Source organism: Gorilla gorilla, chromosome 1 (assembly GCF_029281585.2).
Source record: "Gorilla gorilla gorilla isolate KB3781 chromosome 1, NHGRI_mGorGor1-v2.1_pri, whole genome shotgun sequence".
Taxonomy (NCBI): Eukaryota; Metazoa; Chordata; class Mammalia; order Primates; family Hominidae; genus Gorilla; species Gorilla gorilla.
Window position 1 is genome coordinate 93,613,318 of NC_073224.2, and position 14,368 is coordinate 93,627,685.

The window sequence follows — 14,368 nt, forward strand, 5'->3', positions numbered from 1 at the left end:
CTGGGCAAGCCTTGTTGAGTAGGCAGCAATCTACTTAAGATATTTGAGAGAGAAAAACTCCCAAATATCCCTTCTCTACCACAGATGCTCTAGACTCCTGGAGTTCCACCATTAGATATATATTTCTTTAGTTATGGGTTACCCTAAATGTGTTTGAGTGGATGGACAAATTATGTACCTTGATACTAGTAGATGTGCTTCCTCCATGACACAGGGTTAGAGGTTAGGAGTATGAGAATGTACAGTACTGTGGGTCAAAGCCATGAAAATGAAAAGGTGCTAGAAAGAAACTAGATTTGGGTTTGATGTGGATATTAATCTTGAAATTCTCTCCAGATCACCCCTTCTTCTCCTCAACCTCCACCCTAAGCACATATGTTAGCTCTACCCTACTTCTGTTACCATTTGTGCTGGGCCATCCTTTCTTCTGTCAGCATGTTATTTCTCTGTATATATTGACAAGAAGATTAATTTAACATTAAATTGGACATGTATTTCCCCATTTCAAAGGATTCTCCAACTTACCTTCCTATCAACTTGACTTCCTCTTCGCAGAATTCTAGGATTTGCTGAAATACCTACAAATAGTAGAAACCCATTCAGATAATTGTTAGTTACTCTGAGCTCTGGGAAAACATTATTGGTTATTATGAAAATATGAGACATTAACCTAAAATATAATTTTAAAATAAATAATACCATGGCTAGCTGAGTTATAGGGACAAATAAATTGTGGTCACTAGTTGAAAGACTGTAATTAAAATAGCCTTGCCCTTCATTCTAAATGATCTATGCTTATGCGAGAGTACAATAATATACATTAGACCCAAATACAGGCATCCCAGGATTATGTAGAATAATGATCCTGAGCTGGGTATTAGAGAGAATGTGAATCCTACTCCTAGCACATAAAAAGCTTTCAAGAAATATTTTTGAGATGAAAGCATGAAAATATCCAACTTCAGACATTCTTAGATGTGGGACTTTGGGCAAGTCTCTAGCTAAAGCTCTCTAATCCTCAGTTCTTTTAACTGCAACCATCTTGTATATATGTATGTGCACCTGAAGTATGTTAAGTCATAGCTTTTATTACTTAAAAAATTCTCCAAATTTTGTATTTTGATGTAAATATTTACTATTTAATTTTGATGAAATTGACCTATATAAGACCTAGACTACCCAGGCAAATAGTAATCTGAATTTTGTTGCTCTGAATACTCACCTCAACTCTTTAATACAAGAAACTGACTGAGAGATACAATGGTAAGAATTGGAACTAAATTTAAACGAGAAATGGCCATGTGGAGATCAATAAGTAGATAATTTATACATTGCAAATTATCATTTGACCATATTTGAAATTAATGAAATGATATTGTTTCTGGATAACTAAACAGATAAATATGTATCAGAATGACTCATTAAAGAAGGCTTAAGCACATAAAAATACTAAGAGAAATAGCTGCTATTTGCTGGTGGATACTATGTCCTAGAGGGTTTTAAATACATCACTCCTTTAAAAAATAAGATTAGGAGCTACTTTTATAATTTTTAGAAACTCAATCATTTGGAATAAGCCTGTCTACCAAGCTCAGTACAGATATATATTTAATATAAGAGAAGGAAGAAGCATTGCTTTCAGTGTGGCGGGAAGAATAATAGACTGAAAACGGAGAAATCTATGTTATAGTCTCACCTCTAATCCACACTAGCTGTTTGTGGGCATGTAACCTGACCTCTTTGAGGTCTTCACATTTAAAGGCAGACATTGGACTTCATCAACTCTGATGCTGATCCCAATTCTGACAATCTGGTCTTCCAACAGGCCTGCATAAAGTACACTGACCCCTTTCACCTCTGGAAAATCTTAATGTAGCTCAACGCCCTTCATCCTAGACTTTGAAGCACAGCTCAGTCCTGCTGTCTGTTCTGACCTGGCTCCCCAGGGAATCATGCATTTTGTCTCCAACTCTAACTAATAGCTGCTTCATAATTCTCTGAGCCCAAAGAGCTCTATTCAGTACCAAAAACCTCTAACAGCCCAGGAGAGACCCAAAACCTTTATCAGTGTTTCAATTCACAACCATAGGCTGATTTGGATTCTATTTCTGTCTGTTTACACTCAAAATCCTTAAAAACCATTAAATCGTACAACATGGAGTATAAAAATTCCTTTAAACTCATAGTCAGCTAAGTTCAAACAGGCTGTACCTTGTACAACTCCAGAGGAACCATTCACATAGACCCTAGTATGGTTGCAATGTAGTGGCCCTGCACTCAGGACATGTAAGCCACAGTGCATCCCAGTGCTGGAGTCTACTGGTTAAAAGGCTGGGCTCTGGAGCCACATCACTGGATTTCTGAATCTTCTCTCTACCATTAATGAACCTTGAGTAAATCATGTAACATTTCTGTGCATCTGTTTCCTCAACTGTAAAATGTAGACAACAGCATCTATTATACCTCATAGAGTTGTAAGATTAAATGAGTTCATCCTTGCAAAGTGCCTGGCACCGACCGAGCACTCAATAAATGTTAATTGCTGTTAGCTGTTTTCATTATTATTCTGTCAGAATGACTGTTTCCTGGTTTGTTTTTGGAAAGAACAAGTTTTCTTGCTCTTCTGGAGCCATGCAAAAGGTCCTGGATCCCCAGACAGAATTTACTTCTCTCTGTTCAATTCCTCCAATAGACGTGAAACCAAATGTTGTGTTAGAATTTTCAAATTAGGCACCAGGGCCGGACGCGGTGGCTCACACCTGTAATCCCAGCACTTTGGGAGGCCGAGGCAGGCAGATCACCTGAGGTCAGGAGTTCGAGACCAGCCTCACCAATGTGGCAACACCCCGTCTCTATCAAAAATACAAAAATTAGCCCGGCGTGGTGGCACATGCCTGTAACCCAGCTAGTCGGGAGGCTCAGGCAGAAGAATCACTTGAACCCGGAAGGCAGAGGTTGCAGTGAGCCAAATGGCGCCACTGCACTCCAGCCTGCCTGAGTGACAGAACTAGACTCTATCCAACAAAAAAAAAAAAGAAAAAGAAAAAGAAAAAAGCACCAGGACACCTGGATTCAAATTCTGATTCCTAGATTCAAATACACTTATCAGTTCTGTGATCTTGGGGAAGCCACTTAACCTTCTGCATATACATATTTTTTTCTATAAAAGGAAAGAATCATTCTTAGGATTGTTGTCAAGGATTAAATAAGTAATGTGTGTGTTAGCTTCTACAGGAGGTCTGACACCTGGTGGGTGTCTAATACCAGTTGGATGCATCTGTTGGAACATCAGCTGCCTTATCCCATCGCCTATAAAGTGAGAAGTGACATGTCTCAGTTTTCAATGACTTTCCTCCCCTCTTATGTTTTATTGATGAGAAATTCCACCTCCCTCTTCACCCCTCATCAAATTCTATAACTTAGGCTTATGTAGTGACCCTGTTTCCTGGCCCACAGGTGAATATTGACCACTTCACTAAGGACATCACAATGAAGAACCTGGTGGAACCTTCCCTGAGCAGCTTTGACATGGCCCAGAAAAGAATCCATGCCCTGATGGAAAAGGATTCTCTGCCTCGCTTTGTGCGCTCTGAGTTTTATCAGGAGTTAATCAAGTAGTAATTTAGCCAGGCTATGAAATCATCCTGTGAGTTATTTCCTCCGTAATAACCCTGCATTTCCCATTAATCTACATATCTTCCCACAGCAGCTTTGCTCAGTGATAGCCACATGGGAAAAATCCCAGGGGATGTTGCTTACTCTTTTTGCCCACATTGCTTTGGATACTTATCTACTGTCCGAAGGCCTTCTTTCCCCACTCAATTCTTCCTGCCCTGTTATTAATTAAGATATCTTCAGCTTGTAGTCAGACCCAATCAGAATCACAGAAAAATCCTGCCTAAGGCAAAGAAATATAAGACAAGAATATGATATCAATGAATGTGGGTTAAGTAATAGATTTCCACCTAAATTGGTCTAAAAAAGAATATTAAGTGTGGACAGACCTATTTCAAAGGAGCTTAATTGATCTCACTTGTTTCAGTTCTGATCCAGGGAGATCACCCCTCTAATTATTTCTGAACTTGGTTAATAAAAGTTTATAAGATTTTTATGAAGCAGCCACTGTATGATATTTTAAGCAAATATGTTATTTAAAATATTGATCCTTCCCTTGGACCACCTTCATGTTAGCTGGGTATTATAAATAAGAGATACAACCATGAATATATTATGTTTATACAAAATCAATCTGAACACAATTCATAAAGATTTCTCTTTTATACCTTCCTCACTGGCCCCCTCCACCTGCCCATAGTTACCAAATCTGTTTTAAATCAATGACCTAAGATCAACAATGAAGTATTTTATAAATGTATTTATGCTGCTAGACTGTGGGTCAAATGTTTCCATTTTCAAATTATTTAAAATTCTTATGAGTTTAAAATTCATAAATTTCTAAATCCAATCATGTAAAATGAAACTGTTGCTCCATTGGAGTAGTCTCCCACCTAAATATCAAGATGGCTATATGCTAAAAAGAGAAAATATGGTCAAGTCTAAAATGGCTAATTGTCCTATGATGCTATTATCATAGACTAATGACATTTATCTTCAAAACACCAAATTGTCTTTAGAAAAATTAATGTGACTACAGGTAGAGGCCTTCTAGGTGAGACACTTTTAAGGTACACTGCATTTTGCAAAAAAAAGAAAAAAAGTAATCTTTTAGCAACCCCAGTATTCCTTCGCTATTTCGCTTCCTGCATTAGCAAATTTTACTTACAGTCAAAAGTGCAGAATTATACTCCTGACGTGCCTCATTCACAGCTAAATAATAAGCCATAGGACTTTTGGTAAGTTTAAACTTTTAATTCTGTATTTCATGATTATAAGTCTTGCTAGAATTTTTTCTAATCTTTAGTAGATTTGATTAAATAATGATTCACAGAATTTAGTAACAGAATCAAACTAAGCCATGTATGAGGGTAATCGAGATGAGGATATTAACTCAAAAGAAAGAGGGTGATTTTTAAAGGATTAATAAAATTCTGAAATGTTAAGTAGAAGATTACATTGTCTAGTCTTGTATTTCCTCCTTCTGTTGCTCTCTTTCATTCACACACTCTCAGTTTCCCATATTTGTAGCTCATTTATTTGGTTATTTCCAAAGAATAGTGAAAGTGAAGCAACTATGTGACTGTATTCTTCAGGTAAACACTGACTGTGCTTGTTGGATTTTCCCTATTTTTGTGACTTCAAGAATAATATGCCCTGCTGAATACATGCCATTTCACATTCTGAAACTGGGTAGAGTGGCTGGGTGTTCTGCCAACAATTGCTAGTGGTGTGAATTCATTCATATTTGCCAGTATTGCTCACTTCAAAGAAACTCTTTCATCAAGCAGTCCAGAGCTAGGCCAGATCAACGCTACAGTCATGAAGTTCTCATCGCATGCAATTGTGTAGGATTGACAAGGAACTCAGTTAAAAATTTCCAAGGTGCACTTCCAGAACCAGCTTCAACATCTGTCTACATTGCCCCCAAGTTGATAAAGTGCCAACCCTTTACTCTCTCATACAGCCAGAAATGTTAGAAATCCAAAATCTTGGTGCATTATTTTTTCATAAATGCTAAAACATTTGAAGAAACAATTTAATTATTTAAAATTCAAGTATTTTATTCACATTATTTGCAATATCCAAATGTTTAAAAATTCCCAGATAATTAACTAGCTATTACAGATCTCACCTAGAGGGTTGATGTTATGAAGACTCCAATGGACTGTACTCACAAATTGACACAAATTGACACCCTATGAAAGTGGGTAGACTTCTCAGTGGAAAATAAGAAGGGCTTTTACCTACAGGGCAGGACAGGGTCCCATGAGAGCAGTTCTGTGGAGATATAAAAAGAATGGAAGAAGGAATGCCTTATAGTGATATTGTGACATTATATCTTTATATCTACATATATCTATCTATCTATATCTACATCTATGTAATCTTACATTTAAAATTGTATTCCTACACATATTAGAAACTCTTCTAATATATGAAGTGAAAAAATTAAAAACAATACAAATATTCCAGCCCCAAATAAGAAATCAAACATATTAAAATTGTTCTAGAAAATTTCTTTGAACACTTTTGAAAGTTTTTGGAAACTTAGAAAAGAGGAAAAAAAATCCTGTGTTACTAGTAATTTCCATGGTAATACAGATAAAATACATTCTTTTAATTCTGGGAAATTAGAAAAAGTGGGGTGATCTTTCCAGGAAAAACATGTAACATCTGCTTATCACTCCATCATCTCCCTCCTCCTCCTCCTCTCCACGTTCCCTTGAGTAAATGTCTGGGAAAGCATGAAGCTTGATGCAAGAACCCTGTTGTACTGGAGTTTTCCTCCCCTGTGAAAACGTAACTACTGTTGGGAGTGAATTGAGGATGTAGAAAGGTGGTGGAACCAAATTGTGGTCAATGGAAATAGGAGAATATGGTTCTCACTCTTGAGAAAAAACCTAAGATTAACCCAGGTAGTTGCCTGTAACTTCAGTTTTTCTGCCTGGGTTTGATATAGTTTAGGGTTGGGGTTAGATTAAGATCTAAATTACATCAGGACAAAGAGACAGACTATTAACTCCACAGTTAATTAAGGACGCATGTTCCATGTTTATTTGTTAAAGCAGTGTGAATAGCCTTCAAGCATGTGAATAATCTTCCATCTTCCCTGCCACACATACACACACACACACACACACACACACACTTTTTTTGTTTCTTTCAGGTAGACACCTTTTAAAATGCAGAACTAACTGAGGCATTTCAGTAACTTTGCTTTCAAATCAATAAAGTCAAATGTATGGAAACATTTTGTGCCCTACTCTCCATACCCCATGTACTCAAATTCTCTACTGTATGAATTATACTTTAAGTAGAATTCAGTGCCAAGGAGAACTTGGTGAAATAAATTATTTTAATTTTTTTTTTATCCTTTACAAAGCCATGGATTTTATTTGGTTGATGTGTGCTCTGTACACAAGCCATTTCAATAGGATGGAGCTGTTAATTATTTTCCAAAGAGTAATAGACATGCAAAAGTTTCAATAAAAACTGGGCCATTAGCAAATAAATTAATAAACTAATAAGCATTCCCTTCTAGGTTTTTGCCAAAGTGCCTATCCAATAACAAATTTGAGAATCATTGAAAAAGCTAGTTATATTTCAGAGAAATGATTTTCATTATTGAAACTGTTCTCCCTAGCAGGCCATTTTCCCTTTTTCCTGGGAGTTTAGCAAGTTTAGGAAAGAATAGTCATGAAAATAAAGGGAAGAAAGGGGAGAAGGGAAGTGGTTAAAAAGTAAGTGCTCAGACCTATGAACGTAATCCCTTTGCTAGAAATATTTAAGAGCAGCTCAGCTTGGTTGAAACTGAGTTTTGTCATCTTCCATATTTGCAGGAAGGTATTTTCTGACTTGCAATGCAGCTAGATGTAAAATTTTATTTTATCATCCTAGAAAGCCTTGACTAGAAAAATGAATAAATATTGAGGGTTTCCTGTCCATATCTGGCTTGCATGTGCCAGAAAGCAGAGAATAGAAAATGCAATCTCCAACATCCAAGCATCAAAACCCAAGGGGTAGGCAATTCTACGTAGGTTTTGGACATAAAGTTTGGTGCATCTTGGTTTATGCTGGCTCAACTGCTATTAAACCTCTCTGGCTTATAGTCTCTTCATTCTATTAGACAAGCATGTATTGAACACTTGCTTCACACAAGGCTCTTTAGTTAACAATTTAGCAGCTACTGTTTGTGTTAAACACACTTTTCACCAAATAGGTTCTGAGGCAAACGAGAGCAATGAATATTTAAAGAAAGGCTTTCCCAGCATCACTTACACATCCCAAAACTAAAAAGATCAACTCTTCCAACTGAGAAAAGACTCCTGGCTTTGAATGGAAACTTACAGCAGAGAGTCACAGGCCACGGCAACAACAACAACGACAACAACAAACATTTGGAATATTATTCTCAACTCACGTTTTAATAATACATCTTATTATTTTTCTAGTAGAGAAACTACAAATCAGCCTCTTCAACATTTATATACAGTTTAATAAGCCTCTTGCAAGTTACTTGTTCTCTCACCTGAGGTATTTTTTCCTCCCCACCTTGCCCCTGTTCCTCCCTTCCTCTTCTCCCTTTGCAAGAGGAAATATTTAATATATTTGGGTCCAACTTCAATTATGTAATAATTAATACATTAAAAGCATTTAACTTCCTTTCTAGAAAAACGCACAGGCTAAGGCATAGACAAAACAAAGAGAAATGCTGAGAAATTTGCCACTGGAGACAAGCAATCTGAATAAATATTTGCCAAAAGTTCTTTTTATGTCATATAGTGTCAGGATTTGAATGAGCTATTTTTCTTAATGTTGCAACTAGCAACTCATCTTCGGAAGACACAGCCAGGAGAATGAAGTAGAAGTGAAAGGTTTATAAATCCATTTGTAAGCATTTATAACATATATTTTAAATTCAAGAAAAATTGTGTTTATCTTTAGAATTTTGTATTCAATACTTTATGTACTATGTGACTCATGCTTCTGGATAAATAAAGCACCAAATATGTATCTGTAACCACAATCACTCATATTATATTAAATATATATCTATATAACAGCCTCATATGAGTCCTCCTTGACTCCCAAGTATTTTCTGTATGAAATATTCTTCCTTAAGATAGGCTTGTTCTTTCACCGTGCTTCTTACACCAGGTGCGCTCTTGATCAGTTGGGAGGATGCTTACTAATAAAGGACAACTAAAATACAGCCTGACATGCAAAACTCAGGGAAATACAAAGTGCCCATTTTCATAAACTCTGTTGACTACTTTCCCTTGGATTCAGGTGACAATAATTTATTGACTCAGCTGCCATCACTGTTAGAAACTGACTGAACATATATCATTTGGATCCTGCAATATTCAGTGAGTATAGTAATTCCTTTCTCTTCCTCCCCTGGTGAAAGATCTGAAAGATTTGAAATCCAGATGCCACTGTAAGCAGCTTAATTCTGTGACCATACATTTGGTGATCACATAGTTAAGATAATGTGGGATTGAGAATGGGTAAAAGGGGATCATACAACTAGTGGGATTGGGACTGGGTAAAAGGGGAAAATTTATATTCAGATAGAAGCATTAGGAGAAGATTTACAAGGAGAAACAATGGAAAGAGAGAGACAGACAGACAGGGAGACATAAAGAGAGATTAAAGCGGGTGTCTGTCTTGGTCTCTGATAAGTTTCTTAATTTTCATTCCCAGGCCCCATGAGGCCTAGCTATATTTAATATAGATATAATGCCCCTGAATCATTTCGATATCACCTACTCTCCTCTTTATTTTAATTATCTTGAATGAGTTTCCAAGAGTTTTCACCAAGAACTATTATTAGAGCAAAGATCATCGACACCTCTTTGTTTCCCCTACAGAGAAGTGATATTCTCGAGGTCACTCTGCAAATCAGTAGCAGAACAGAGACTAGAGATCAGTTTGACTGTCTCTCAGATGCCCGTTTGGTCCGATAAACAAAAGTAACCCCATATAATCCCTCATGACATTAGGGTTATTGGCTCTAACTTGAGCAAAAGAGACTAAATTAACCACTCTCCAAGTGGGAACCCATTCTACCATCTGTAAAAGTCAGGTAGGCCAAGCTCTCCAAGTTATGAGCTTTCTAAAGCACATTGTACCAGTTTTACATTTTCTAAATCAGCAGTACCTTGAAAATTATTTTGCCCATAAACCACTTTCCAAGTTCATTAACTTTCCAGATGGCTTCCCAATGCCTCCTCTGCATTCTGTATTTGAATTAGTCTCATCCAGCAAGTTCCTAGTCCACTTTCCACACCTTTCCACTTTTTGGTCAAATCTTGCCCTCTTTTAACAGCTTAACTTGTTAAAGCAATAAAAGATATCAATGAAAATTTTATTTAAAAGTAAACCTTCTTGCTCGATCTTTGGCAGCCAGTCTTCTTGGCCAGGTTAGCCTGGTCTCTGTTAATGAGGTCACATTTTCAAGTCACTTTCACTGTAGAAAAATGCTGTTGATAACAGGGTTACAGGGGTGGGTATGCCCATAGACAATTTTGAAGGTCAGTTATGCTTTGAAAAAGCGATGCCTTGTGACTGCCACTAGAAGGAACTGTCTGTGACAACTGAGAAATAGATGCCTGCCTCAGATTTTGCTGCTAAATGCCCTAAGCCTCTTTGCTTCCAAGCAGAATTCTTGGAAAACAGAAGAGACACTTAAGCAAAAATTGGAGCCTAGACACTTTCATGAATAAACGTGAATGAAGATTGATGTTCCCTTATTTCTTTAAACTGAACATTTATTTTGACTATTTTAATTTCATTAAACAAAAGCCTTAACTTCTATACTATTTGAGTTTCTCAAGCAATTCAACTAACAATGAGCGAGGAAGGCAATAAAGAAAAAGTCTAGGCCGGGAGCAGTGGTTCACGCCTGTAATCCCAGCACTTGAGGCTGACGGGGGCTGATCACGAGGTCAGGAGATTGAGACCGTTCCTGGCCAACGTAGTGAAACCCCGTCTCTACTAATAATACAGAAATTAGCTGGGCGTGGTGATGCATGCCTGTAATCCCAGCTACTTGGGAGGCTGAGGCAGGAGAATTGCTTGAACCAGGGAGTCAGAGGTTGCAGTGAGCTGACATCATGCCACTGCACTCCAGCCTGGGAAACAGAGTGAGACTCCATCTCAAAATAAGTAAGTAAGTAAATAAATAAACAAATAAAATAAAAAAGGAAAAAGTCCAGATACAGAAAATGTCAGAGTTGGAATAGACATTACAAATGCTCTCATACGCCCAGGATGAAAGTTCACTCCTCCTCTCTGTGCAGATTCTTTTCAGCTTAGATGCCAGCAGCTTGGGGGACACAGACACTGAGAGTCCAGAGAACAAAGGAGGAACCTACTCGCCTGGCCAGTCATATCAGCCAAATAACTAATAGCGATTAGTCGGGTAATGGTCATCACACACAAAAAACCACTCTGCCCTCCTACAATGGCACCACACCCAGCCCAATCTCCATTTTATATATGAGGAAATTGAGGCCCATAGAAGTGAAACGTTTGTCCAGAGTTACACATCTGTATAATGCCATAATCTTTACAATATGATCTGATTCCTAGTGTGGGTGTTTTTTCTTTTTTCTTCTGGAATAAAATTCATTTTATGTCACATTTACATATCTATAATAACATAATAATGGATATTCTTAAAGTTGATATCAGAGAACTATAAGACACTAGAGAAATGATAGGATAGAGTTGACCCCAAAACACCCTGCTTCTCAAAATAGACTCCTCTCCTGTATCTCTGTAACAATTTTCCCAACTAACTATCCTTTTGGGTTAGCAAACTACTCCTTTAAGTGTAAAATGTCCTATTAGGAAGTTAGCAGCCATTGATTCTTTAATATATATAACTCCAATGGGATGATACACATTGCTTGTTTCTTTAAATCTTTCTGAAGACAGCCCAGAGACAAAGGGTGTTCTGATTGAGAAGACTGGTTTGATTGAGGAAGAGAGAGTTCTGTGTATTGTAGTGTACTTTTTGAAAATTGGTAATTCATATGTATTATATACATCCCCATTACATACATTCTCTGACAACACCAGGTAATAAATAAAGATTTATGCACACATGAGTCTTTTATCCTAAATAATACTCTAGCAAAGATCATGTATTTGCTTTATTCTTTACTGAGATTTGAAGAACTGGTAGAGTTCTCATACTAAATTTCCCAACTACCCATTGCAAACTGATATTTGCAATTTATTCCATTTTGTTAGGCATTGTCCATCACTTAAGAATTCTCCCTTAAATGAAAATTCTCATAAAAAAAGTAACACATACAATCTTTAACTGCTTTTTGTGACAAGGGAGGAAATAACTTAGAGCATTTATCTGATTATGTTATTCTTCTGTTTCAAACCTTTCAATACTTTTCCATGCTTTTCAGCCTCCTGTAGTCTTCAGACACAGAGGACAGAGAAAGACTTGTCCAGTCTATAAATCCCTGTGGGTACTCTTCACTATCCATTGATTGAATAACACCTCACATATCCATATATTATTATTATTATTAAGATAGGGTCTCACTGTGTCACCCAGGCTGTAATGCAGTGGTGCAATCTCGGCTCACTGCAACCTCCGCCTCCCAGGTTCAAGCGATTCTCCTGCCAAAGTCTCCTGAGTAGCTGGAACTATAGGCATGCACCACCACACCTGCCTAATTTTTGTATTTTTAGTAGAGATGGGTTTCACCATGTTGGCTAGGCTGGTCTTGAACTCCTGATCTCAGGTGATCCTCCCACCTTGGCCTCCCAAAGTGCTGGGATTACAGGCGTGAGCCACCATGCCCAGCCCATGTATTATTTTAAACTCACTCAGGTGCAGTTGTTAACAGTAAAATACAAATTCACTTTTAGAAATTTCTGAATTTCTGTTAGCTTGCATTTTGAATATTTTAAGTGAATAGATAATGATATTATAGCCAATCATATGGGGATGCCCTCAAAAACCACTCTTAGTCTTAAAATGTTGTTTTAATTCTAAAATTTTGATTACCACTGCTGTGGAGAATAGTGTCTTGAATCCTTAGCCTCGTAGATAAAGTTCTCTAAACCAGCCAGTCATCAGCAACTTCTTGCAGCTCTCCAAATGCACCAAGCTTTCTCATGCTGTAGGCTATACACAGGCCAGTACTATTCACTATATTCCCTCTATTTCACCTAGTCAACACCTACACATTTTTTAAGACTTAGCACACAGATGTCATTTTCCCCAGGAAGACTTCCTTCACACCCATCAGACCCCAACTGGCCAAAATGGGTGATATTCCTCCAGTTTGGCATACTTTCACTAAAGATATGTCTCTACCAATTAGATAAGATAAATGTTTGGGATGGTTAGAGAATTCTCTTTGAAGTGTGTTGAAAGAGCCAATGTCTGGTATTTTAACTTCTGAAAAAAAAAATCTGGGCATGTAAACTTCCAGATACCCATCTCCTCCCAAGTTCCTAGGAAGATAGGCCAAGAAAGGAAATTAAAATTACTATGTCTTTTAACTATGCCCTCAGGAAACAATATCCCCCCCATGTCCCGGTGTTATCCAATGTGATGAATACCAAGTCAGAGAGGCGGGAAGGCTGGTACCAAGACAGACAGGAAGCTGTTGGGACCACTGATAAACCCAAACCACTCCAGGCAGATAGTTACCTACTCTGTTTCCTTCAAAGTCACTGCGTATCAAATTTCCTTGACTCTGTGGCTTTGCTCCTTTCCTAGATAAGTAGACTAGATACCTATCAGGTTCTTTAGCCATCCCCAGCCAATTTGCTAACCATTAAAAAAATAGAGAAAATAAATGAGTTGTTTTTTATTACTTTATGGCAGGTAGCTATTGTGACTTTCCATTTTAATATCATTCTGTTTCACTTAAGGCAGTGAGCAGTTATGGGGGATTATCTTACTCCTTTGAAACTGCACCTTATTTCTCTAAAAAGGTTTAATGACATTTAAGAATTACGTCTCTCATTTTGCCAAATTTTCTCAGTCCAGTCTTTCTAGAATGACTAAGTATAGGTAGAGGAAACAAAATAACATATATTTTTAGCTTGTGTGAAGGGCCTTGTGTTTTATTAATTAGCAGCCTATAAAGTGTTTGCTTGTGAAGATAAAGGCAATTGAAATCCAAATGAATGAATTTACTCAGAACCTAATTCCTCAAGATAGGCAACAGACTTAAAAGAGATCCCAAAGGTATAGATGGCATATTTTAGTAAAAACTTCATCAGTGGCTCTTTGAACTGTAAGTACAGACATCAGAAAATGGTGTATATGCCATGCAACCTCAAATTATACTGCAAGGCTACAGTAACCAAAACAGCATGGTACTGGTACAAAAACAGATACACAGACCAATGGAACAGAATAGAGAACTCAGAAATAAGACTGCACATTTACAGCCATCTGATCTTCAACCCTGACAAGAACAAGCAATGGAGAAAGGATTCCCTATTTAATAAATGGTGCTGAGAGAACTGGCTAGCCATATGCAGAAAATTGAAACTGGACCCCTTCCTTATGCCATTTACAAAAATTAACTCAAGATGAATTAAAGACTTAATCATAAAACCCCAAACTATAAAAACCCTAGAAGAAAATCTAGGCAATATCATTCAAGACATAGGCATGGGCAAAGATTACATAACAAAATCACCAAAAGCAATTGTAACAAAAGCAAAACTTGACAAATGGGATCTAATTAAACTAAAC

At 37.2% G+C, this 14,368-nt stretch overlaps 1 protein-coding gene across 1 annotated transcript in view; it reads left to right on the forward strand.

Moving 5' to 3' along the window:
- RGS5 (regulator of G protein signaling 5) overlaps positions 1-8,680 on the forward strand; it is a 60,679-nt gene extending 51,999 nt beyond the window's left edge. The window contains exon 5 of the mRNA XM_004027804.5: positions 3,457-8,680. Within this exon, the coding sequence (XP_004027853.1) occupies positions 3,457-3,618 (162 nt within the window). The 3' untranslated portion in view covers positions 3,619-8,680. The remainder of the gene's footprint in view (positions 1-3,456) is intronic.
- Positions 8,681-14,368: the final 5,688 nt, after the last annotated feature.